This window comes from Nerophis lumbriciformis, linkage group LG06 (assembly GCF_033978685.3).
Source record: "Nerophis lumbriciformis linkage group LG06, RoL_Nlum_v2.1, whole genome shotgun sequence".
In the NCBI taxonomy this organism is placed as follows: Eukaryota; Metazoa; Chordata; class Actinopteri; order Syngnathiformes; family Syngnathidae; genus Nerophis; species Nerophis lumbriciformis.
The window spans coordinates 37639741-37666792 of NC_084553.2; the positions used below are offsets into that span (position 1 = coordinate 37639741).

Sequence of the window (27052 nt, forward strand, 5' to 3'; positions counted from 1 at the left end):
TTCATGCATTTGGGTGTGAGCTTCAATGCAGTTTTGAATGCCTCTGAACGCTGCCTTTTGGAGTCTGGCTGAGTTGTGACGTCAGAGCGAGGTGAATGTACTTATTTGGACAATAAGTAGACCTATCATGGGGAGGAGCTCTGCATGACGCCAGCTGAGTTTGAGGATATGCAAGAAAGGGTAAGATAAAGTATTATTTTAATCTAATTTTGGCATGCGCACAATGTCACCGACATGCAGTAATATTAAAGCTGCTAAAAAAAATGTTGATGCAGTGCTGTATCAATCTGAGATTTTGGAGGTATACTTAATGTTGTGAACGGGTGAATCTATATTAAGTTCATGAAGTATATTTTTGACCGTGTCTGGAAAAAAAATAACGGTCTTCAAGATATGTTATCCATTGTATTTTCCGGACCGTAAGCTGCTACTTTGAACTGCAACGCTTTGAAGCCTGCGACCTATAAAGCTATGATGTTTTTTATTCAACAAATAGTTTCCATATTACACCGACATAGACAATGAAAATATGTGTTATTGCTTGTGCTATGGCGCCATCTTTTGGAGGTGTTTACTCACTGCAGGGGCTGAGGGTTGAATACATACTTCCTGTATGGTGCCTTGAACCGGTAGTATTATTCATTTATCACTCCAAGCAACGTTTGTAAGTTTTACAATATAACTAAAACAATTCCTACTTTCTTAACCGTCCCATGTGTGATGTCTGCAGGAGTGTTGTCATGCATGTTTGTATGTGCTATCGTAATGTAATCAAGTTAGTGTCATTAGCAAATATGCTAAAATGTTTCCAAGTGTCTGTGTTCGTATTAATAACTTACAATGGCATTCTTTTTTTATTGTGTCAATTTCCTAAATTCACCAAAATCTCACCGTGGGGTTATTTAGTCTGTTTCGCTGATTGGAGAGCTAGCTTCCACAGCAAGTGGGTCCTTGACGATGACTTCTGTTTTGTTTGATCAGCCGTTTTACTGCTGTGACACAGGCACCGTTTGGAAACCATAAGGTATGCAATTATCTCATTTCACAATGTACATGTATATATCTGCATCTTATAGTCCGATGTGGCTAATACATGTAAAAACATTTTTTTCTTCTAAGATTTGGTGGGTGTGGCTTAAATACCTTGTCCTGAGAATACAGTAAACAGTGTACATTGTCAAAAGATATATTATGATACTTTTGGGGAAGGTGGGGCGTGGTTTTATTTGTAATCTGGAAACACCTCAACAAAACTAAAAATCTTGCAGACATAAGCAGAAAGTAGGTTATAAATGTGACTGTGGATCAGTGATGCCAGTAATGCTGTTACCCTAATATGACCATGTTTTTCCAGTAACGAGTAATCTAAAGAGTTATTAATTACAAAACCAATATTAGAATTAAAGATTATTATCAAAAATCACCGTGCATTACTGTTTTTATAATTTCCCTTAGCAACAATGTGTATTTGCTCTCTTCTTGCATCTCGGGGACTGATTGCGCGCGTGCCACAGGTCACATTGTTATCACAAGGACAACTCACGTGAATAGCGGTGATTAAATACAGAGGCGTACGATTTCTAGGGACTCTTAGATGTTTCAAAAAACGAGAAATACATTTGTGTTCTATTAATAACAACGTTTATATATATATATATATATATATATATATATATATATATATATATATATATATATATATATATATATATATATATATATATATACACACACAGGTATATATATATATATATATATATATATATATATATATACACACACAGGTATATATATATATATATATATGTATATATATATATATATATATGTATATATATATATATGTATATATATATATATATATATATATATATATATATATACACACACACAGGTATATATATATATATATATATATATATATATATATATATATATATATATATATATATATATATATATATATATATATATATATATATATATATATAATTATTATTATTTTTTTAATTATTATTATTATTATTTATTTTTTTGGTCTTAATTTGTGATGTTAATAATACATCAAAATGCTTAATCAACTGTGATTGTTTCAAAATCCCCCCTGTCTCACGCAGTCCAATACCTTTGCTTTGTGCAGACTTGAATCAGGGAGATTGAAACATTTTTATGAAAATTAAGTGGAATTACCCAAGTAAAGAGGCAAATAGAAAAATAACAAGTTTTTTTTCAAACTATCCTAGATGTGACACTGAATGTTTGTGCTCTACAGTGTACAATGCATAAGTATTGTGGTGAGTGATGCGTTTTCAAAATGGTTACAAGGCCTTTTGAATGTTAAACTACACTTGGATAATTTCACCATTCCTAGTGTGTGTGTGACTATCATTAGGACTTTAACTTTAACTTTAACTAGATGTTGATTAATGTTCCTATCAATGACAGTAAAAAAAAAATGGGATGGATACTAATTTTGCAATAGTGTGCAACTGGTATGGTAGTTTGTAATAACATGGTAAATCATGTTGTGTTTTTTTATTTTTATTTAGCAAGACCCAATGACTGCTTTGGGCCCCCAAATAGGCCCCCGATCAGACCATGATTGCCTACAATGACAGAGTAGTAACTTAGATTATGTTCAGGTAAATATGTTTGAATGTTTTTTAGAATTGTTTACATTAGAGTTATTATAAAAATATGTTTACATAAAACATTTTGATAAAGGCATGTAGTTGAAAACATCGCATTGATTTAAAATCATTTGCTGATAGTTTGGTCCCCCCAGTTAAAAAATGTACATACAGAGACATTATTATTACTTTTTGTCAGTTAAAGATAAAGTAACTTGTAACCTAACGTGCAAGTTAGGTTACATACACCTCTTAAAATACAGTGATCAGTCAAGTAACTTAGTTACTTTTTTGAAAGAGTAACCAGTGAACAGATTACTTTTTCAAAGTAACTGTGGCAATAATGCTTTGAAGAAAATGTTATACTAAAGCTTATTCATTACACATTAGTACACAAGTTCCATCTAGTGGTACGCCAAATAATCACTTTTGTTAAAGTACAGTGTTTTATTTCCTATATTCAAACACTGTGTTACTGTTCAAACTCTGTGTAATGTTATAATGGCCCAAAAAATTAACTATACTTGTTAAATAAAATATCTGCCTTGTTTTAATGAATACTCAGGCCTACTACGCTACTGTATTTTAATGTTGGTCATTATGGTGGTGTGTTTTTTGAGGTGGTACTTATTGAAAAAAGTTTGTGAACCACTGATCGAGACCACAAGGAAATGTTTTAAATATAAATCACAAGTCCCCTTTAATTAACTATTATTACACATATCAATTACTTGATAATATATGTGATCTGAAATTGAGCACACTATTTAATTGTAGTTTGTTTTAACTGCATGTATTGTCCTGTTTTTAAAGGCACATTTTTGAAAAAAAAAAATATTGAAACATTTTCTTACCTTGACTTCTATAAAAGTGGGTCATGGCTCAATGACCAGGATACCATGTGGATCCAAGGATGAGACCAGCTCAGAACCAGTGGTCTACACACTAGCACCGGTGCTTTTTCACCATGAAAAAGACTAAAATGTTATTATTTAGCTTTAAAATACACTCATATTCAAGCTGACATTGCATTGTACATTCAAATAAGATACTGTAAGTATGAAAAACAATGCACACATTCCAGCATTGTTCTGCATAAGGAGGTTGTGTGTGACAGAAAATATGTGTCAGCGGGAGAAATGACACCTTCTGTGTGAAGAAGATCAGACAACAAAATCAGGATTTCTAACCTCAGTTTTAGGTTCCCAGGCGATGGTTGTCCATCATATACAGACACAATATCAAAGTCTTCCTCCAGTGCCAGCGTGACAAAGGTGAGCTGGATCCTATTTCGCTCCCCTGTTATTATCAGCCACGTACAGTTGGCGTAGTTGGGATAGCCATGGGGGAAACCAGGCGATTCTATCGTTCCGTTCAGGCCTTGGATTACGCCACCGCAGGATTCAGCTGAAAAAAAGCACACAACAAAATCAGGATTTTCGACTTCTCGTCCTTAATACAGTATTATTTCATAGTTCACACTATAGCTGTGTGACCACGATAGAAGTTCCATCCATCCATTAATTTTCTACCGCTTGTCCCTTTTGGGGGTTTGTGGGGGGTGCTGGAGCCTATCTCAGCTGCATTCGGGCGGAAGGCGGCGTACACCCTGGACAAGTCGCCACCTCATCGCAGGCCCAAAACAGATAGACAGACAACATTCACACTCATATTCACACACTAGGGCCAATTTAGTGTTGCCAATCAACCTATCCCCAGGTGCATGTCTTTGGTGGTGGGAGGAAGCCGGAGTACCCGGAGGGAACCCACGCAGTCACAGGGAGAACATGCAAACTCCACACAGAAAGATCCCGAGCCCGGGATTGAACTCAGGACTACTCTGGACCTTCGTATTGTGTGGCACATGCACTAACCCCTGTGCCACCGTGCTGCCTAAGATAGAAATTGTGTATTATATATAAATTATTATTACGTTTTTTTTTCTGTCTATGTACTTAACATCCGTCTGCAGGCCCTGTCACAAAGCTATTTACATGACAATGTTTCCAATCTGTATAGACTGTATATATGGCTTGTTCAGAGGGTGAACAGACCTCTTTCGCCAACACCTTCTCTGATTTCAGATCAGCATTTGTTATAACTGTATAGCTGCAACCTGACCTCCTGTGTCATGCCCTCTTGTCTACACACAAAAAAAATGTGCACCTTTATTTGTCCAAAACATTTTACATGAGCTCAGAGTCAGGGTGAATAGCCCACTTTTGGGAATGCCTTCTCCCCTGATTTCAGATCAACACATGCTATAAAAGTGACTGCTGTAACACATTGATCAGTTCCAGCTGCAAAAACACTCTCCGTCGCTCTTCAATTGCTATTGTTTGCCTGCGACGAAGGAAGCTAATAGGCTTATTGGTGGAGAAGTGTCCTAGCTGCTCACTAATTGACTCTCCAGAAAACACCAGCCTTAAGAAACCCTGTACTCTGCTGTTACTCTACTCCAGATACCAGAAGTTAACATGAGACTGAGAAGGAGGAAAGTTAATAAATAAAACAAGTTTTTTTAGCCAAGATGGGAAACAAAGTGTTTTTTTTGTTATACTTTAAAGACGACCCAATGTGTTTGGTGTGTTTAGAAATTGTGGTCAAATGCCTATAGAGGCATATGACTTATATAAATGGTGAGTCTGCTCTGCAGTAATTTTGTATAAAAATAGTACAAAAAACATGCGTTGGACCTGTGGAAAATGTACTCGCAATGTTAGCCCAAAAAATATTCCGAAAACATCACTTAAAAAGCCAGTTTTTAGTACACTAAAGAGCTTTTTGTATTGAAATCCATTCAATTCCATGCTTTAAAATGTGGTTCTTTATCGATTATCACATTGAAAAATGGAAACAGATTGGTTAGCATCAACTTTGTTTCATTGAAAAGTAGCATGAGCGTACAAATCTAACACAGGTCTTATTAGGTACACAGCCTCGATAGGCTTCCAGGGGGTCCACAGAAAAAAATATAATAATATTTAAAATATTTACAAAATAACAATAAAATAAATATTCTTCTGTCGAAATAAAATAATATAACATGTTTATTTCTGTGGCTATTAATGTCGAATAACAGAAATTAAAATGATTATGGTTAAAAGGATGTATGAGCTAAACACTCGGATTTAAAACTACGTTTGAAATGTGCATTGTGCAATTCTGCAACCAGCAATTATGACAATTAACCATTGTTTTCCAGACAAATAGGCAGATCTGTGTTTCCAGGAAGCATACACAATCTGTTTGGACTTAGACATAGACGGCACCTAGCTAACTCTGTTGCTGTTCCACTTTCACCCTACAGTTGTTTGTAGCTAACGTTTCAAGCTGTTTCTAAAAAAAAAAGAAAAAAAAAAAGACTAGCAACATCGCAACATTCTTCCTTTTTCGTGTGTGTACTCTGTGGCAACGACACAAAACAAACACATGCAGTATAAACACAAAAATAAATCTGCTTAAATTGTGAGTGATCCTTTATACAGCCTTGTTTGCTATTGTACTGTACAATACGACAACTGATGACAGAAATCAAACTCAAATCTAGCTTGATATAAGTTTAATTTGTGTATGCCCAAGTTAAGGCTGCTGGGATAGGCCCTGGATCCCCTGCAACCCTAAACAGGATAAGCAGTCAAGAGAATATATGGATTGATGGCATTTAAACAAATTGAGATATGATTAACGTAAGGAATTTAAAGCTCTACACTGCCACTGGGCAACGACCGTGCTTTTGCATATGTGAGGGTCATTGAATACATATAAGATGGTAGAGATAGGCGATATGGCTTGCAATCTGTATTGCGAAATATATTGCAGCCACTTGTAATGACGATACATCCCGATAAATGAATGGGTATGGAAATTATAATATAATTATTTCAAAACGGGATACAAATGCTCCTAATTTAGATGTTGACATCTGTGGAAACATGTTGCTTAATTTCCAGTTGTATTATTTTTCTCAAAACTATTTATCATTTACTTGCTAATTTACTGTTAATATCGGGTTAGAATCCTGTTACAACAGAAGCTAACTACACTTCTGTTAAAATGTAATAAATGCTTATTCTTCTGTTTTATTACTTTAGATTAGTTTTGGTCAATAGTAAGAATTTGTGTATTGTTTCAATACCAAGTAGTTAAGGGGCAGTATTGGTCACACTAATGCTGATACTGATACTTCAAATGTTCAAGTTCATTGAATGATTAAATTTTCATCACAATTATAATCAGACAAAAAACGTAATATGGTTGTGTAAAGATACATCCATCCATCTATTTTCTACCGCTTGTGCCTAAAATATCAATCAAATATTTAAATTATTTCCTTGGTCCGTTTTATAACAAAATAATCACACATAAGCAAAAACTATAGTTGTGTTTTGTCACGACGAGGGGGTTTTCACAACTTACTGCGAGGATTGTTCTCCCGGGATGCAAACGGACTTTTCCGAACCAGGATAGCAGGTAGGAACATATTTAATTACCGAAAGTCAAAAGGGTACAAAACAACAGAAAACAATCCGAAGGCGAGCGTGCCTAACGCACACGAAAGCTAAGGCAAAAAACTTAGGACATGAAACATGAAACTAAAGACAGAAAAACTCACTAAACTGTGGTTTGAAACAAATAGCATGAACTATAGAAAAAGACATGGAACGAGCAGCATGAACAAAGTAATCGCATGACACAAGCATGAACTATGGCATGAAAAGAACAGCAAGAACTATGGTAACGCATGAAAAGAACATGAAACAATCACATGAATACCAGCATGAACAGAGCATGAAAAGAACATGAAACAATCAATGTCACCAGCCCGACTAACTGGCAACGACAGGCTTAAATAGTAGTCTCCTGATTAGAACAGGTGCGTGTCCCGAACATATGAGGCAGGTGAAAACTAAAGAGTCGCCATGGTGACTAAACAAACAAGGGAGCGCAAAGAGGAACTAAAAAAGTCCAAAAACCTAACAAAAAATAACAAAACATAATCCAGACCACAGATTATGACAGATTAGATTTAAATCATTTGGTTTTTGCTCTCATACCAACTTTTTTGATCTAGAATACCAATAAATCTCGAACATTTGAAATCAAACCAAGGAGGCACTGCGGAGATATTTACAAAATAATCTTGCCTTCCTTCATACTTCTGCCAAACGAGCCGTTTAGAATTTGCTCTGACTCGACTTGTGACGTTTTCTGACCCATGGCATCAGCGGATATCTCGAAGACCTTTGTGCCAGTCCGCCATTGTAGTCTGACATTGTCGTCAATAAGTTCCACGTAAATAAGACCGTGCACAAAACAGTTCATCCTAAAGAGATGGTCAAAAAGCGGCTCAAAAGCGGTCTGTAAAACATAATTTATGCATATTTTTTAACAAAGAACCACCATTACATGTTATGTAGACCACAAGGAAGTGTTTTAGATGTAGAAAAAAAATCATAATACTGTCGATCCCCTTTAAAACCCTCTTCTGTCCACGGACTTATTTCCTGGGTTCATGAACTATGATATGACGGATGAGCTTGTTCAATAAGGTGTGGAGTAATGAAAGGCAGCAATTAATTAATGGGAATGGCTCGGACGGTAAACCGGCCTTGCAAGCAACTTGAGGGTTCCAGGTTCGATCCCAGCTTCCGCCATACTAGTCACGTTCGTTGTGTCCTTGGGCAACACACTTAACCCTTGCTCCTGATGGGTCGTGGTTAGGGCCTTGCATGGCAGCTCCCGCCATCAGTGAGTGAATGTGTGTGTGAATGGGTGAATGTGGAAATAGTGTCAAAGCGCTTTGAGTACCTTGAAGGTAGAAAAGCGCTTTATAAGAATAACTAATTTACCATTTAATCAGTAATAAAGTAGAGTAAATTAGCAAGATATGTTGAAGAGGGAGGGCATCACGGTGGAACAGGGGTTAGTGCGTCTGCCTCACAATACGAAGGTCCTGAGTAGTCCTGGGTTCAATCCCGGGCTCGGGATCTTTCTGTGTGGAGTTTTCATGTTCTCCCCGTGACAGCGTGGGTTCCCTCCGGGTACTCCAGCTTCCTCCCACTTCCAAAGACATGCACCTGGGGATAGGTTGATTGGCAACACTAAATTGGCCCTAGTGTGTGAATGTGAGTGTGAATGTTGTCTGTCTATCTGTGTTGGCCCTGCGATGAGGTGGCGACTTGTCCAGGGTGTACCCCGCCTTCCGCCCGATTGTAGCTGAGATAGGCTCCAGCACCCCCCGCGACCCCAAAAGGGATAAGCGGTAGAAAATGGATGGATGGATGTTGAAGAGGTTCTTTTAGCCTACTGATGTGTATTTATACATGGTTGATTTATATAGGCTAGTAAGGTAAAGTTTTGTACATGAAGGCTGCAGAAGCAAGGTAGCCGAAACTTGTCAGGTACAAAACGTTACCTTACTAGCCTATATAAATCATCCATTTATAAATTAGCAAGATGAAAAAAAACTTAGCTGGTTCACCTGTAGACCGCAAATTTGAAAGAAAGTTTGCAAAAGCTAATTTACGTAAATGTAATTATGCAATGTCTGAGGAAAGACGGTGTGCCACTTTGGGTCTGAACATTTTGCTGCAGAGGCATGCATATCAGTGAATGAGTCGCACAAACATATGCAAATGTCAAAACAACAAATAACAACAAGACAATAAAGGACCAATGTGTGTCCAGCATTAACAGAGTACCGACATTTCTGCCTTTCATTTCATTTCCCGCTTCTCTCTGGGCACAACTTTGTGCGTTGTATTCCCGACAGCACTGAAACATACAACGCAGACATTAGTGTGTTTGTGTCAGCGGTAATTGTCTGTCAGATGGCAAAGGGCTATTGATTTATTAACCTTTTACTGTTGAGAAAACCAGCTCCCTCCTACAGAAGTGACTAGTGTGTCTACAAAGATCCAGCCAACTAAACACCATTTCTGCTCGTCGGATTTGTCTTTCCTTGCACACGTAGCAGATGTTTGTGCTTGTTTGAAGCAACACAACCATCACGCAGCTATACAGTAGCCCGAGTGGATATGCTGGCAGCAGGACCAGCAACAACACTCGTGCATGACGCACACTGTATATGGGCTCACTCAAACCAACTTCCAACCATCTGGTGTGTCCAGATTCATTTCAGATTGTTCTCCGCTGTCTTTCCAGCCCAATTCACCTCTTCCTCTCAGCGATCTTTGTGTATGTTTCATTTTGTCTCCAGTTGTCTCCTTCTTCTGCCTGCTGCTTTCTTGTGCTGCCACATTCCCAGATGGGATGAACAGGACTTAGTAGATATTTGCATCTCATCACATAACATATTGGAGCAACATACTTATAGCAATGGACTGAAGCAGTTTTTCATCTTGGCGAGTTCACCCCAACTGGTTTCTCTATTTATAAAGCTTCGGTGCACCGATACCAGATTGTGTAGTGGCTGAAAACCATATGGTCGGTTCAACTAAGAGCAATGAGCAGGACACTAAGTCGCAAGTTGGCTTGTTGGGTATGCACACAAATAAGGACTTGTAAACCATACAAATATTCTTAATGGAGATACAGAGAAGTCAAACAACATACTTAACTAAGTGTTTAACAACTGTTAGTATTAGACATGGAAACAATGAATAAACTTTACTCTGAACGTTGTTGTAACACAAGTGTGTAAATAGAAGTTAATCGATAAATATAATGTAGTATCGGTTGGGGACATCTGTCATGACTTGGTCCTGGGTGTTTGCTTTTCCGGAATGCAAGGGAAAGCTGGCTTGGGCGAGACGGGAATGTGAGTACATGATTTATTTAATATATCAAAAAAGTACAAACGAAAAGCGCGCACGGTGGCGGAGAACAAACTATGAAACCAAAAGACTATAGCATTAATAAATAAAAACTTACTTGGCTTGGACAAAAGTAGCAGCATGAAAGACGGACATGAAAAACAAGTGTCAGGAATGTACAGAGCATAAATGTGAGATGTCGTCAGCACGACAAACTGAAAACAATGAACTTAAATACTATAGACATGATTAACGAAAACAGGTGCATGACTCAAAACGTGAAACAGGTGCGTGACGTGACAGGTGAAAACTAATGGGTTGCTATGGTGACAAACAAGAGTGCACAATGAGTCCAAACGTGGAACAGGTGAAACTAATGGGAAACCATGGAAACAAGACAAGGGAGTGAAAAGCCAGAAACTAAAGAGTCCAATAACTAAACAAAACAAAACATGACTAATACAAAACATTGTCACACAGACATGACACATCTCTGCGCTGCTGACCCGTCTCCGCTCAGGATGGCCTCCTGCTGACCCCACTATGGACTGGACTCTCGCTGTTATGTTGGATCCACTGTGGACTGGACTTTCACTGATATGTTGGATCCACTATGGACTGGACTCTCACAATATTATGTCAGACCCACTCGACATCCATTGCTTTCGGTTTCCCCTAGAGAGGGGGGGTTACCGACATAGGCGGTCCTCTCCAAAGTTTCTCATAGTCATTCATACCGACGTCCCACTGGGGTGAGTTTTCCTTGCCCTTATGTGGGCTCTGTACCGAGGATGTTGTTGTGGCTTGTGCAGCCCTTTGAGACACTTGTGATTTAGGGCTATATAAATAAACATTGATTGATTGATTGATTGATTGATAATATGGATCTTTCTGTGTGGAGTTTGCATGTTCTCCCCGTGACTGCGTGGGTTCCTCCCACCTCCAAAGACATGCACCTGGGGATAGGTTGATTGGCAACACTAAAAATTGTCCATAGTGTGTGAATGTGAGTGTGAATGTTGTCTGTCTATCTGTGTTGGCCCTGCAATGAGGTGGCGGCTTGTCTAGGGTGTACCCCGATTGCAGCTGAGATAGGCTCCAGCACCCCCCGCGACCACAAAAGGGACAAGCGGTAGAAAATGGATGGATGCAAAAAAAAACCTAAACAAGAGACTTCACCCATTATGGAGGTCCATACTTTCAGTAAGTATTGAAATAAATTGTGTTCAAACAAATAATACTAAGAAACTATGCACAGAATGAGCTATGTCACACTGTGCCTTGAACATCCAACTATATGTGATATTTTGCCACAATTTAAAGCAGGCAGCAATATTATTTTTGTTAAAGGTATTACTTTTTTCCATATTTTTTTAACATCATTAAATATTATAGTATATACGACATTTATAATTAAATTATACAGTTGAACTCATTTTTTACGAACTCCTCATTGGACAAACTTTTCGATTTACAAACCACTGACCAAATAAAACTATCCTTTGGTGTACGAACCTTGTGTCAGTGTATGAATGTTGCATCCATGTATCGCGTGCCTTGCAGCACCGCCATTTAGGTTCCTGGCAGCGTAGTCCTTGTGTGGTGGGGGTGGGGAGATGATCGCTGTCCGGTGCTACTTTGCCTTTTAAGGTTTTTTTTTAGCCTTTTTACAACATGTTTCTGTTTTTAGTAGCTTAATATGAGTCAAAAGAAAGCAATGGATAAGCGATGTGTGGTTTGAATCCTTCACGAAGTACCCACGGCATTGTTGCCACTACCTCACCCTGCCAAGTGACAGCAACAGCGAGAGAGCCAGACGGAGTAGCATTAGCTCAGCTGATTTTGTTAGCTTTTACGGGACGGTAGCTCTGTTGAATCTTTTTTACTGGATTGTGTTACTTACAGTACCTCTAGTAAACAAAGAGATTGACTCTGCTTCGATGGCTGTCCTATCTTCTTGTCCACAAACGGGGTATTGATTTCAAGCTTGTCACTTAAAGCATTGACATGTTGTTCATTATTCCCACGTGGTAGTTAAGTGTGTGTACTTACAAGTTGTGTGTTGTTTGCTGTGTGATGTTGCCTCCTTCTATTTGATATTAAGTTAATTTGAATGTGGTGCTGGCTGTTGCTTTTTATTAGTAAAAATATATGTCCTTGCTGTGCTTCTGACGCTGGCATGTTGGCATAAAACCACGTCAAAAGTAATGTGCCAAGTTACATAAACCATATCGGTAACAGCGTTGTAACATAAAAAAAAATAATTAATTAGATTACTTGTTATTAGTGAAAGTACCTCAGTTATTATACATTGTTGTTGTTTCGAACACTGCTTATTAAATAGAAATATGATCCATTACACCCTTGTTATGTTTGTTTGATATACAGTACTCTATAGCGCTTTATATTGTGTTCAAAGTGCACGTTTACTAAAATACGGACTTGGTCGCGATTGGAACCCATTATTCAAGGTGGTTGTCTGTGTACTTACAGTGAGCTAATTTAAAGTTTTCATCAAGCTGTGTTAGGCTCGCCACATGATTTGACATCGATGAAGTATTGTTGTCATCTGACCATGGCCTGCGCACAATGACACTACTACAATAACACTATCGATTGAATTGCAATCCTCTCCCACGTTCACAAAAAATGTCAATCAGCACATTAGGGTTTTTATTGTAGTGACATGAATCGACCTTCATGTTTACAGGAGGAGAAACCACAAGCGGCATGTACAGTATGAAAGCACACAAGTGTGCACAATCTTCACATGTGCACACATTTCACTGTGTCTGTCTTCATAAAATCCCCGGACTAAATCATGGTGCCTTTGATTTACTGTATATCTAATGGGCTTTGTATTTTATTATGATCTATTTTATATAGCTCACACAGAACAATGATGCACTGTAAATTGCTAGTTTTAGTTTCATTTTCACAGTCATTATTGGGTAAGATCCAAGGTAAAGTCACCGTCGCTCCTTCATTCTGAGCAAAGATCTACATGCCGGTGAGATGATCTGTTTGAGCGGGGAGGTGGAGCACTGGAGTAGAACCAGACCCCAAGGTCCCTGGCTCATAAATCAAAACGCCGTCCTCCTCGTTCCACAGCACACCGGGCAACAAATCAAATGCATCTTTCTAAACTGCGCTGTGTTGGACTATTGACTGCAGCGGTTCACTAGCATCTATGAAAAAGAAGGAGGAGATTGTGATTTCTCTATGTCTCTTTATTTTTTTTTGAGGAGGGAGGTGGGGGTTCGCAACTATCTTTTCCAATTGATGTCTTTTCTGCACCCACTCTTTCATTTTCATTATCTCAGAAACAGTGGTTCTCTTCCACAGTACAAATCTCAATCTTCACTATATCTACATTCCTCATCTATGCGCACCCCGCTTGTACCAGCACTCATACACTTTATCCCCCATCTCGGTCCTCCACTCATCATTTCACCCCCCAGCTCTCTTTTTACCGTCATTATGGCAAAATTAGCACCGCTAAGTCTGTCCCTTAATGCTGTTACTTCCTCATTGTTATTATGATGGCAATGTAGTGTTGTAACGATACCAATATTTTGGTACCGGTACTAAAATTATTCCGGTACTTTTCGGTACTTTTCTAAATAAAGGGGACCACACAAAAATTGCATTATTGGCTTTATTTTAACAAAACATTTTAGGGTAAATTAAACATGTTTCTTTTTGCAGTTAAGTCCTTAAATAAAATAGTGAACATACGAGACAACTTGTCTTTTAGTAGTAAGTAAACAAACAAAGGCTCCTAATTAGTCTGCTGACATATGCAGTAACATATTGTGTCATTTATCATTCTATTATTTTGTCTACATTATTAAGGACAAGTGGTAGAAAATGAATTATTAATCTACTTGTTTATTTACTGTTAATATCTGCTTACTTTCTCTTTTAACATGTTCTATCTACACTTCTGTTAAAATGTAATAATCACTTATTCTGCTGTTGTTTGATACTTTACATTAGTTTTGGATGATACCACACATTTAAGTATTGATCCGATACCAAGTAGTTACAGAATCATACATTGGTCATATTCAAAGTCCTCATGTGTCCAGGGACATATTTCCTGAGTTTGTAAACATAACATACATTTTTTTTAAACGAAAGAAGATGTTGTGATGCCAAAAATTATATATTGACGTAATCATAGTAGTATTGACTAGATACTGCCTTTACTTGGTATCATTACAGTGGATGCCGGGTATCGATCCACCAATGGCGTTTGTTTACATTTTGATGCCGGTGAGCTACGGTGTGTAGTGAAACATGTTTAGCTATTCCTCGTCCTGCAGGGATGATACTTGTAAGAAACTTACTTTATTTGTCGCCATGGAGACTAGAATTAGTGATATAGAAGTAGATAAAACACTGCCGATGGCGGATGGACGTTAGCCGCTAGCTAGCTAGCCATGTCTTAAAGCATGTCTTCCTGAGGGCGTTTCAGTGTTATAACGTCACCTTTATCGTTAGTTTTTAAGCCAAAATGCGCCCGTTCTCCCCTTTCTGTCTACACACATTGTCTGCTTGTAAGTACTCCGTGTTGCGTGCCGCCCAACATGCTCGTCTGCTCGTAAACCAGGTATGTCATGACGTGACGACGATGCGGGCGTGGGGGGTTGGGGGACCGGTATGTTTTAGAGGCGGTATAGTACCGAAAATGATTCATTAGTACCGCATTACTATACTAATACAACCCTATGGCAATGTCATATTGTTTCTCTCCTCTGGTGAGTATTTCTATCTTGTTGTATCCTCTCTTATCTTTCCTAAGTGTAGGCCTGTTTTCATTCCACCCACTCGCTCCCTATATTTAACCCACAGAGACAAATACCAAAACCCCTCTTTCTTTATTTATCGCCATTGCCATTTAGTGTGCTCCCTTTCATCCAGGTTTCAACAAGTTAAAAGCAAATATAACGGCACTCAAGCATTTGCATTAATTTGATTTTGCTGGTATTTTCACCAACTTTTTTTCCACAAGAAATACATTAGTAATTCATTTTTTTAAATATATTTTCTGGACCAATAATCACTCCATATTCTCTACTGCTCACTGGTGTTACCATATCTGAGTCACTGTGTCCAAAATTATGCTAAATTCACTAGCCGTGTTAAAAAAAAGGTCAGTTAGGATAATACATAAAGTGCCTGATCTATTAAGATCCAAATAACACATGCTAAACAGCATGTGCAAACTATAAAATTGTGTGGACTACTAGTTGGCTATGGAAGTAGAATTTTCTCACATCAACTTATATATATCAATATGATATTAATACATATGCATTTATTAATAAATATACAAATACAAATGTGATATACGGTACAAATAAATCAATAATTTGTATGAATAAACACGTATTTGTAAATATATTTTTGAGATTTTAAAATATATACACATAAAATGTATGAATATGAAAATGTGACATACAAATAAATAAATAATTTGTATAAATAAACGTGTATTTGTAAATATATTTTTGAGATTTGAATATAAATATGCTTGATTTTGTATTTGTATTTGTACTGAATTTGCATATGTGGATTGCTTTTTTGCTTTTGTATCGATGAGACATTCCTACCACAAACCAGATGCACAAATAAATGTGACCTACACACTCCCCTGAACAACCAGCAGAGGGCACTGCAGCCAGAGCGGTCTGGGTCACAGAGCATTATATGCATTATATGCATTATATGCAAAATGCCCGGAGTTCTCTGCCCAAAAACCATCCACGTCTTTACAGAGAGAACGCGCAACGGGCCTGAGTTAGTTAACGTTAGCGTTGTATTAGCTAATGCTAATTTATCCAGTTAATCTGAAAGACCGTGTTAGCTGCTTCTTTTATTGTATCAATGCTGTTTAATGACATTGTCCCGATGTATGTACTGACCTCTTATCAGTGCAATGTGTGGCTCTGGCTGCAGTGCCCTCTGCTGGTTGTTCAGGGGAGTGTACACGTTCTACTTCCATAGTTGGCGAGTTGTGTGTGATCTACTAAGATTGCGTGTACATTTGACAACAGGTGCAAAAGTGGTGCAGACTTATTTAGATTAGGTATTTGAATGTACTACGTGGCTTTCACCATGGAGTCACTCATTTAGAACACATTGATGTTATGCTCCTACCGGTGGCATTTTGCTATGTTTTCAAACATGTAGCAGATATGTACCACTTTTTCTGATCATTTTAGAAAAGTCCTGGAATGCATCTACTGTATAATGGAACCCATTTTTATTTTTTTTTATTTTTTTAGCACGCTGAAGGTGCAGGGAGACGCTGGCACTAATTGCGAGTGTGCGCTGGAAAAAATGTTTCATTTGGATGAAAAAAACAAACATCATTTAAAAAAATGCCAGCAGACACCGAAACGCATCAATTGAATTTGTTTTAATCAGCCCCTTAAGTCATCCAGTAGCTATAAACTTCTATAATGATATTGCTGGATATATGATATGTCTAATATTTTTAGTTTTGACACTCCATGTGTTGACAAGCATACGTAGGACAGAGCTGCAGCAGGGCTGCCTCCTTTCTGACAGCCATTTCTGTAGAGTTGCCAGTTTGCACATCCCTTCTAGATGTACTAAATAAAGGCGCAGAACAGAGGCCAGAGAACCGTTTTAGTCTTGACAAATCCTCTGCGTGTGCTAAATAATTATATTCAAATTGTTCCTCCTCGTACTGTGGGCGTTCTGACAATCAGCATATATTCTGCATATTCATGAAGACAAACATGCTAAATGGATGGTGCTCCTTATTTTTCTCACTAAAGAAACTAAATTCTCTGCACAAGTTTAGAAGTTCAGCTTTTTCTGGTGCTGACTCTTTTGCACGTTTTTATATGCAAACCTTTAGTACAGTGTTTCTTAACCCATTGTTGGGCCAGGAGCGCCCCCTAGAGGGTCGTCAAAAAACCTGTGTTTCACAGCTGTGGTCCATATGGGCTGCAGTGGTACTCAGTTGCAATACACTTTTTCACCACTTGTGGCAGTAATTATGTTTTCTAAAAACGTACAGTCAGAGAGAAATTTCTTAAGCGCAAAAATTATGACTAAAGTGGTGAAGCTGAATTTTCATTTGCACTTTAATTTTATTGACAGTTTAGTTAAGAATCTGGGATCCGAGCCTAGGATTTCGTTGTGGCTTGTGCAGCCCTTTGAGGCACTAAACTTTGATTGATTGATTGATTGATTGATTGATTGAAGAAACTTAGTCATCATTAATTTATTTTGGCACAACATAATTGTATGTATTTGTTTTCCCATCAATTATTTATGAGTTTCTTCTTATGCACTATTTGGTTATTATTTATTGTTCTAATCAGCCTGACATCAGCCTATGATTTATGTTAAATAATAATATTTATGATTAACACATGGTTTCATATCATTTGACAAGGTTGTAAACTGTAAGTAGGTTACATTTAATTATTGAATGCGATCAAAATCAAGAGTAAGATTACTAGTTCAGTGTTAATATTTAAGTGGCCCCTCTGTAGCAGACAATGTGTGCACCGAGGTCAAAAAGGTTAAGAACCCCTGCTTTAGTAGAGCAGGCGCAATGTTAATTATAAACAATATTTAAAGCCTTTATTTATGGAATCAAAAATACTGAAATCCAAGAATTTGCAAAGTGCAAAAAAAATAAATCTTGACATACTTCTTTAACCTTGAGAAAAGTTAGGTAATCTTATTCATTTTATGTGAATGACAACTCACTTAACTATTCATGAGAACATTATTGATTATTTATTTATTCATTGATTCCATTTTTGTTACAGAAAGAGTGAGTACCGTATTTTTCGGAGTATAAGTCGCTCCGGAGTATAAGTCGCACCGACCGAAAATGCATAATAAAGAAGGAAAAAAACATATATAAGTCGCATTGTTGGGGGAAATGTATTTGATAAAACCCAACACCAAGAATAGACATTTGAAAGGTAATTTAAAATAAATAAAGAATAGCGAACAACAGGCTGAATAAGTGTACGTTATATGAGGCATAAATAACCAACTGAGAACGTGCCTGGTATGTTAACGTAACCTTTTATGGTAAGAGTCATTCAAATAACATATAGAACATGCTATACGTTTACCAAACAATCTGTCACTCATAATCGCTAAAACCCAAGAAATCTTATACGTCTAGTCTCTTACGTGAATGAAGTAATTAATATTATTTGATATTTTACGGTAATGTGTTAATAATTTCACACATAAGTCGCTCCTGAGTATAAGTCGCACCCCCGGCCAAATTATGAAAAAAACTGCGACTTATAGTCCGAAAAATACGGTACATGTATCACTTCCTTTGTGACACACTCACTGGAATAGCCAAAGTCCAGTAGGCCTAAATCCCAAATATCATCAACAGCTTGAAGATAGCAGTGATAGGTGATATGGAAGGTGTGTGTGTGTGTGTGTGTGTGTGTGTGTGTGTGTGTGTGTTTGTGTGTGTGTGTGTGTCTGGGTATAAAACACATGATCAAAGAAGCAATTAAGTGTGAAGCCGAAGTGTGTGCGGGAGAGAATTGCATGTGATTGCGTGATACTCGCATTTGCATCACAGCGCGTCTGTCTGAGCAACAGAAAACACACGGCTCCATTTTCATTCAATCTTACTTTGCCAGGGAAATAAGACACCATCCTTTAATCAATCCTCCACCAATCTACAATTCAAAGCTTTCTATTTTGACTGACAAAAGGCGAATGGCTCAGTATGCTCTAAAAACAATGATGTGAAAACGCAGGGAGGGATCACTGCCGTATCGCTGCTACTTCCAATCGAAACAGTAGAGAAAATATAAGACGTGTCACCAAATGATTTTACTTAAAAAGAAACCAAAAACAGTGATGGATGTGTTTTTCAGTGCAGATATGATTGTCTCTGCAGGCTTGATAACGCCATAAATCCATTATTTGTATGTGCTTCACCAGGCCTCGGCACAAGCGAGCGAGCTTGTTTTTTTTTTTGTTTTTTTTTTAGTGCTTTGGGAGCTGCAGTCATGGCAATGATGGGAGAACACTGTAGGCGGTCTCATGGCGTGTTGGGAGAAGTGGAGTGCGGGACCTATGCGTGAGGTGTGCAGGCTCGCCGTTTAAGAGGTCACGCAGTAACAATAACCTACACGACTGAGCCAAAATGGAGGTGTGATACATGCAGTTACTTGTCAACACCTACGCGGAGGGAAACCTGAGCAAACACATTTAAAGTTCTGTAAGATATCAACTCAAAGGTGTTATGAGCAGAGAAATGATGAAAACTATTCATCTGTGGACTTTTGTGAATATGTGATATATACCTGATTATAAAATGTGTGCACCAACCGACATCATGTCTGGAGAAGGGGACATGGTTTAAGCGTACATTTCAAGGTGAAAACTACAAACTTAAAAAAAAACAATCATGTGTGACATGTCACGGCCCGAGCGCACCCCAGTGCGCATTCATCTGGGCGCACCTCCAGAGCTCCGGCGCACGCCACTCCGGCTGCAGCGAGCGGCTACATTCAATCGCCAATCAGCAATCTACACACCTGTCGCTGATGAGCTCTCTTGCCTTCTTAAGCCAGTGCAACCTGCTATCCTGTGCCAGAACATAGCGACCTGTTCCTGTACAGTAAGCCGCAATTCTCCAAGCTATATGCATACTCTCTCTCTGTGTTTCTCCCCCTCCATGTTAATTGGTCTCGTGTCCCCCTTGCCGTCTTCCAGCAGCATTCTTCCATTCCCGCGTTACGAGCTATGTGGCTCACTCCCTGTATTCCCCTCTAGTTCTCTGGCTGCCCCTTTTGGATCTCGACTTCCCGCCTGGACATAGACTCTGATGCCTCTCTATTGCCCCCGACTTCCTTACGCCTCTCGCTCAACACTACTGGTAACACACTACAGTTAATTTCCACACATGTTCGCACACCACACATCTTCTGGATTAGTCACACTCCCTTCCCTTGTTTATATATGGTGTTTTTTAATAAATATAGAGCTAAACGACGTCCCTGCTGTCTGTGCCGTCTTCTTCCCCTGTACACACGTAACATGACATGCGTGTTTAATCCCACACCTTCTCCACGTGTCTGCAATTACTGATAGTTTTTGTCATTTCCTGTCTTCAAATGTTCACCTCTTACGGGATGTCTAATAGGAATGTGTAGCAATGGATAGCTAGCCAATGCATTGATGAACGAAAAGGGGAAGCGAAGGGGGAAAAAAGTGTTAAAATAATTATACAATTTAAAAAAATAATAGTATTAATTAATATTATTAACTGAAAAACAAAAATAAAAATAGATACATAGTACAAAATATACATTAAACACCAACTAAAGATTAAATATATATGAATAACTAAATACAGGGGTAAAACACTGACTGACTGAATCATAGAATAATGTATTAATAAATGCACGATAACGACTCATCAATAACCTATTAAATTATGATAAATGATAGGGCAGGCCGATCCGATGTTGATTTCGACCCAATATCAGCAATAAAACAAGTATCGGATGGTATCAGCTTGCATCTTAAATCTCCGATATATAAACTTTGATACAAGCAGTCCTGCAGCGTGTTTACTTGTGCAAAGCTGGACAGCCAGTTAACATCTAAATGTCCTCCAATAAGCAGTGTTGGGTTAGTTACTGAAAAACAGTAACTAGTTACAGTTACTAGTTACTTTATTTCAAAAGTAACTCAGTTACTAACTCAGTTACTTACACCAAAAAGTAATGCGTTACTGTGAAAAGTTACTATTTAGTTACTTCTTCTACTTTTTTTTTTTTAAAGCTCCCATTAATGCCCTTTTAGCCTTCATTTTAGTACTGTTATTGCACTGGAGAATAATACAATCTGTTGATCAACTTGACATACATTTGCATCACTGAACTCTGCTAAGCAATGTGCTCTACATACAACACACAAAGACAAAGATATGTTTCAAAGGGCCAATTTATTTCAGGCCAGAACAAATTGACAAAACTATTTTAAATAGCTGCAACATAACATACATAAGTAACAAACAGCATAATAACACTAACACTAACACTAACCACGTTAAACCCAGATTCCGAACTAATAAAGGTCTTAACTCATTCTCTTTCTATGCCACTTCAATATGGAATGCACTCCCAACAGGTGTAAAAGAAAGGGCATCTCTATCCTCCTTCAAAACCGCACTAAAAGAACACCTCCAGGCAACTACAACCCTAAACTAACACCCTCCCTTCCACATAATACCTCTTCGGATTGTAAATAATCAAATGTAGACACTTTTTCTTATACTTTCTGATCTCTCTCTCTGTGTCCACTACTTGCTGTACATATCCTACCAAGTCAGTCCTACACTGTTTCAATGTCCATTTCTCTGATGATGCAATTGTTGATGACTGAAGTGTTGATACCAACCAAACCTAACCCCCCCCCCCCCTCCATATCCCACACCCCGGATTGTAAATAATGTAAATAATTCAATGTATATACCCTGATGATTATCTTGTGTGATGACTGTATTATGATGTTAGTATATATTTGATATTATATATCTGTATCTGGACCCCGACTTAAACAAGTTAAAAAAACTTATTTGGGTGTTACCATTTAGTGGTCAATTGTATGGAATATGTACTGTACTGTGCAATCTACTAATAAAAGTTTCAATCAATCAATCAATCAATCAATCAACAACATAGCTGTAAAGCTGGCTTCACCTAAGGAAGGCACACGTGACATACACAGAGCCTAACCAGGCAGATTTGAATTGTTGTTTTGGGCAGTAGACGGGATCTTTGATCCAAGACACAACTTACATTTAACTAAAATGTTCTTTTCTTTGTGCTCGACAAAAGAAAAGAAGTGAGAATATCTCATACTTGCCAACCCTCCCGAATTTCACTGCCTCTCCCTGGGACAACCATTCTCCAAATTTCTGCCGATTTCCAGCCGGACTTAAGGCACGCCCCCTCCCGGTCTGTGCGGATCTGAGTGGGGACAGCCTGTCGTCACGTCCGCTTGGCCAACCAAAAAGTAACCACAGAACACTATACCGTATAGGCGTATAGTGTTCTGTGGTTACTTTTTTGTTGGCCAACGGTTGTATTGCGCACCCCCATCCCCTCCCCTCCCCTCCCCTTCCCACACTCAGACACACAGTCACACGCACACACAGAGAGCGCAGAGGAAGAATCAGAAGCACGTCTCTGCTTCGCTGGAATAAAACACACTCAGATCCTCAGTTTCTAGCCGATACTACATAAAAAATAACGTAAAATAACGCAGTAACGCATCATGTAGTAACGGTAACTGAGTTATTGAATATAAAAAAATAACGCGTTAGATTACTAGTTACCGCCGAAACTAACGGCGTTACAGTAACGCGTTACTTTGTAACGCGTTAGTCCCAACACTGCCAATAAGCACACAAGGTTGATCTTTTATTATATTTTAGCCAAGTCATTTAATGAAAGTTAGATGCTGTAGGCTGCTAGGAGCTAGCAGATACACAACAACTAAGCACACAATAGCAGACGCGCTCGACATGCAGTATGTAATAAGTGCACTTAAATGAACAATATTGCAGTCCAAAACAAACTGTCAATATTAACAAGTATAAACCAATTATAGTTGCATATTATTTACAGACTGTGATGAGGTGGCGACTTGTCCAGGGTGTACACCGCCTTCCGCCCGATTGTAGCTGAGATAGGCTCCAGCGCCCCCCGCGACCCCGAAGGGAATACGCGGTAGGAAATGGATGGATGGATGGATTATTTACAGATAAAAAGTATCCAATGTTTGCATTATTCAACTACCCCATCATGAACTTACCTTAATTAATTACTGTGACCACTAAGAGTTGCCAATAAACAAGTGACCACTCCACTTCAATATAAAGACAGCATAAATCCGTCATAAAAGTAGTGTCTTTCACACCTACGATTGTTTAATCAAACTTTTTCTAACATTCCATATCACAAAATAAAAAAATCATGTGCTGATATGGTATCAGATTAATATTGGTATCGGTCAATACCCCTACTAAATGATACATATTTTTCTCCAATGGTGGTCTTTAAAATAGCAGTTTTATCTTAACTGGACAGCTTGACTGCTTTGAAATATGAGCAAAATCAAGACTTAAAGAGAGACGACTATTTGTGAGATGTTTTTGTAATGCAAGTACTATTCCAAAACCAGCGTTTTCAGCTTTTTAATAGTAAGTGTCTGTCAGTATCCCCCGTGTTCTGTCAACACTGCATAGTTAAACGACCTGTTAAAACATATTTGGAAGGCTGAGGAGTGCCACTACGCCAACTTCTGACACCGTGTTGCCACCAGAAGTGTCAATCAAACCATTACGTCTACCACAGAGCTGACAGAAAATATTCGCAACAAATTGACAACAAGACCCAATTGTCAAGTGGAGACAACCTTGGATACTGAACGTTACATTTTGAGCTAAACAATGCCGTATGACACTTATGGATGTAAAATGTCACGATGGGGGGTGGGGGTCGCAGCTTGCTGCGCGGTTGTTCTTTCAAGATGCAAAAAGACGGCTCCGGACGAAGGCGTAAAGGTAGGATTGGATTTATTAACATAAATCACTCAACTACCAAAAACACAAACAACACAACAAAAAAAAGGCAAGCGTGCCTAAAACACATGAAACTACTAGTTAGCAGAAGCTATGGCATAGAACATGAACACTTACTTGGTCAGAATGTGACGTAAACAATGAAGCCAGGCCGACTGACTGGCAAAGGCAACTTAAATAATGCCTCTGATTAGTGCTTGGGAAGCAGGTGAGCGGGCGAGCACTAATCAGAGACAGGTGAACACAATAAGTCGCCATGGTGACAAAAGCAAACAAGGAGGCCTAAATGGGAACTAAAGAAGTCCAAAACTAACAGAACATAACTAAACAAAACATGATCCAGACCACGGATCATGACAGAGCCCCCCCCATAAAGACAGATTCCAGATGTCCATAAAAAAAAATTAACAAGAGTCATGGGAGGGCGGGATGGGGACATGGCGGTGGGTCGCCAGACCACGTGTCCCCGTATCCACCGGGGCAGAGTTAGGTGGCGGCGGCGAGTGGGACGCCGCTGCAGCAGGCGAGGCGGGCGCCCAGGGAATGGCCACATCCGTGGCCGACTGGGAGGTGGGCGCACTTGGCGTGGCGGGCGACCAGGTAGCGGCCATATCCGTGGCCGACGAGGAGGGAGGCGCGTCGTCATCGTGGCAGGTGTGGAAGCTCGGCGTGGTGAGTCAGGCGGCGAAGCTCGGCGTGGCGCGTCAGGCGGCGAAGCTCGGCGTGGCGCGTCAGGCGGCGAAGCTCGGCGTGGCGCGTCAGGCGGCGGGTCTTGGTCTTGGTCTCGGTCTTGGTCCTGGCGTGGGTCTTGGTCTAGGTTTAGGCGTGGGTCTTGGTCTTGGTCTAGGCGTGGGTCTTGGTCTTGGTCTAGGCGTGGGTCTTGGTCTTGGCATGGCGGGTCTTGGTCTTGGTCTTGGCATGGCGGGTCTTGGTCTTGGCTTGGCGGGTCTTGGTCTTGGCTTGGCGGGTCTTGGTCTTGGCATGACGGGTCTTGGTCTTGGCATGACGGGTCTTGGTCTTGGCATGACGGGTCTTGGTCTTGGCATGACGGGTCTTGGTCTTGGCATGACGGGTCTTGGTCTTGGTCTTGGTTTGGGTCTTGGCGTCGTGGAGCTGCGACTGGCGGCTCTTGGCGTCGTGGAGCTGCGACTGGCGGCACTTGGCGTCGTGGAGCTGCGACTGGCGGCACTAGGCGTCGTGGAGCTGGTACTGGAGCTTGGCGTGGTGGGTCTTGGCGTGGTGGAGCTGGTGGTGGAGCTGGTGCTAGCCTTGGTGCGGCGACAGGTGCTAGCCTTTGTGCGGCGACAGGTGCTAGCCGTGGAGCAGCTACAGGTGCTAGCTTTGGTGCAGGTGGAGGTGGCCTAGCTGGGGGTTGCGGCTTGGCATGGAGCAGCTGAGCCACCCCACTAGTACAGCTCCGGGCCCTAGCCCCCCCCTCAAGGAGCGGATACCAGACGCGCTCCTTGCGGTCTGGAACCGTCTTTAGGGGTGGGTGGAGGGAGGACAGGAGGGGGGTAGACGCCTCCCCTTTAAATTGTCCAAAATGTCTTTTTGTATTCCCCACCTGAGTTTGAGTGGGTGGACAAAAAGAAAATGTCCGTGACGTGGGTGGGGCTTGAGTCTTGGAGGGCGAAACAGAATTCAGAAAAAAAAAATCCTGGCCTATGACGTCATCAGCAGGCGGCGGCGTGGTGTCAACAGCGCAGGTCTCCAGCTGACTGACAGCCCAATCGATGAACTGCTTGGCGAAATGATGAATTGGATTACCAAGCTTTGGCGGCAAGGAATACTGGTCTGATTGTGGCGTCCTGCTGTCCGGAGGAGGAGTTTGGGGGAATGACGCGTCTTGACGGCGAAACGAAGCCTTTCTGGTTGGCTTCCGTCTTCGCCAGCGCGTCTCCATCTCCTCGTGGTCCGCTGCGAAAGAACTGTAAGCTGGCTTCATTCTGTCACGATGGGGGGTGGGGGTCGCAGCTTGCTGCGCGGTTGTTCTTTCAAGATGCAAAAAGACGGCTCCGGACGAAGGCGTAAAGGTAGGATTGGATTTATTAACATAAATCACTCAACTACCAAAAACACAAACAACACAACAACAAAAAAGGCAAGCGTGCCTAAAACACATGAAACTACTAGTTAGCAGAAGCTATGGCATAGAACATGAACACTTACTTGGTCAGAATGTGACGTAAACAATGAAGCCAGGCCGACTGACTGGCAAAGGCAACTTAAATAATGCCTCTGATTAGTGCTTGGGAAGCAGGTGAGCGGGCGAGCACTAATCAGAGACAGGTGAACACAATAAGTCGCCATGGTGACAAAAGCAAACAAGGAGGCCTAAATGGGAACTAAAGAAGTCCAAAACTAACAGAACATAACTAAACAAAACATGATCCAGACCACGGATCATGACATAAAAAAAACCTACCCAGAACCGAAATTAATCTGAATTCAACTTTTAAACTGTAGGAAGTTTAGGAAGTTTTCCCTATTATTATGTGTAACAACCTACTCCTCCAAATTAAATTGTGTGATTAATATGCATTTATGCATTTTTTATAAACTGTTTTAATGCATCGATTTCACAACCCTTGTCAAGATTTATATATATATATATATATATATATATATATATATATATATATATATATGTATATATATATATATATATATATATATATATATATATATATTGCAAATAAACCTGTGAAACATGCTTGTAGGGATGATCTAGCCTCTGTTTTTTCCTGACCTAACGTGTGTATGTATATATATATATATATATATATATATATATATATATATATATATATATATATATATATATATATATATATATATATATATATATATATATACATATATATATATATATATATACATATACATATATACATATATACATATATACATATACACATATACACATATACACAGTGTTGGGTTAGTTAAAAAGTTAAAGTTAAAGTACCAATGATTGTCACACACACACTAGGTGTGGCGAAATTATTCTC

At 39.4% G+C, this 27052-nt stretch overlaps 1 protein-coding gene across 1 annotated transcript in view; it reads right to left on the reverse strand.

The window, feature by feature from the left end:
- csmd1a (CUB and Sushi multiple domains 1a) overlaps positions 1-27052 on the reverse strand; it is a 1090750-nt gene that overhangs the window by 818437 nt on the left and 245261 nt on the right. The window contains exon 2 of the mRNA XM_061964242.1: positions 3821-4037. Within this exon, the coding sequence (XP_061820226.1) occupies positions 3821-4037 (217 nt within the window). The remainder of the gene's footprint in view (positions 1-3820; positions 4038-27052) is intronic.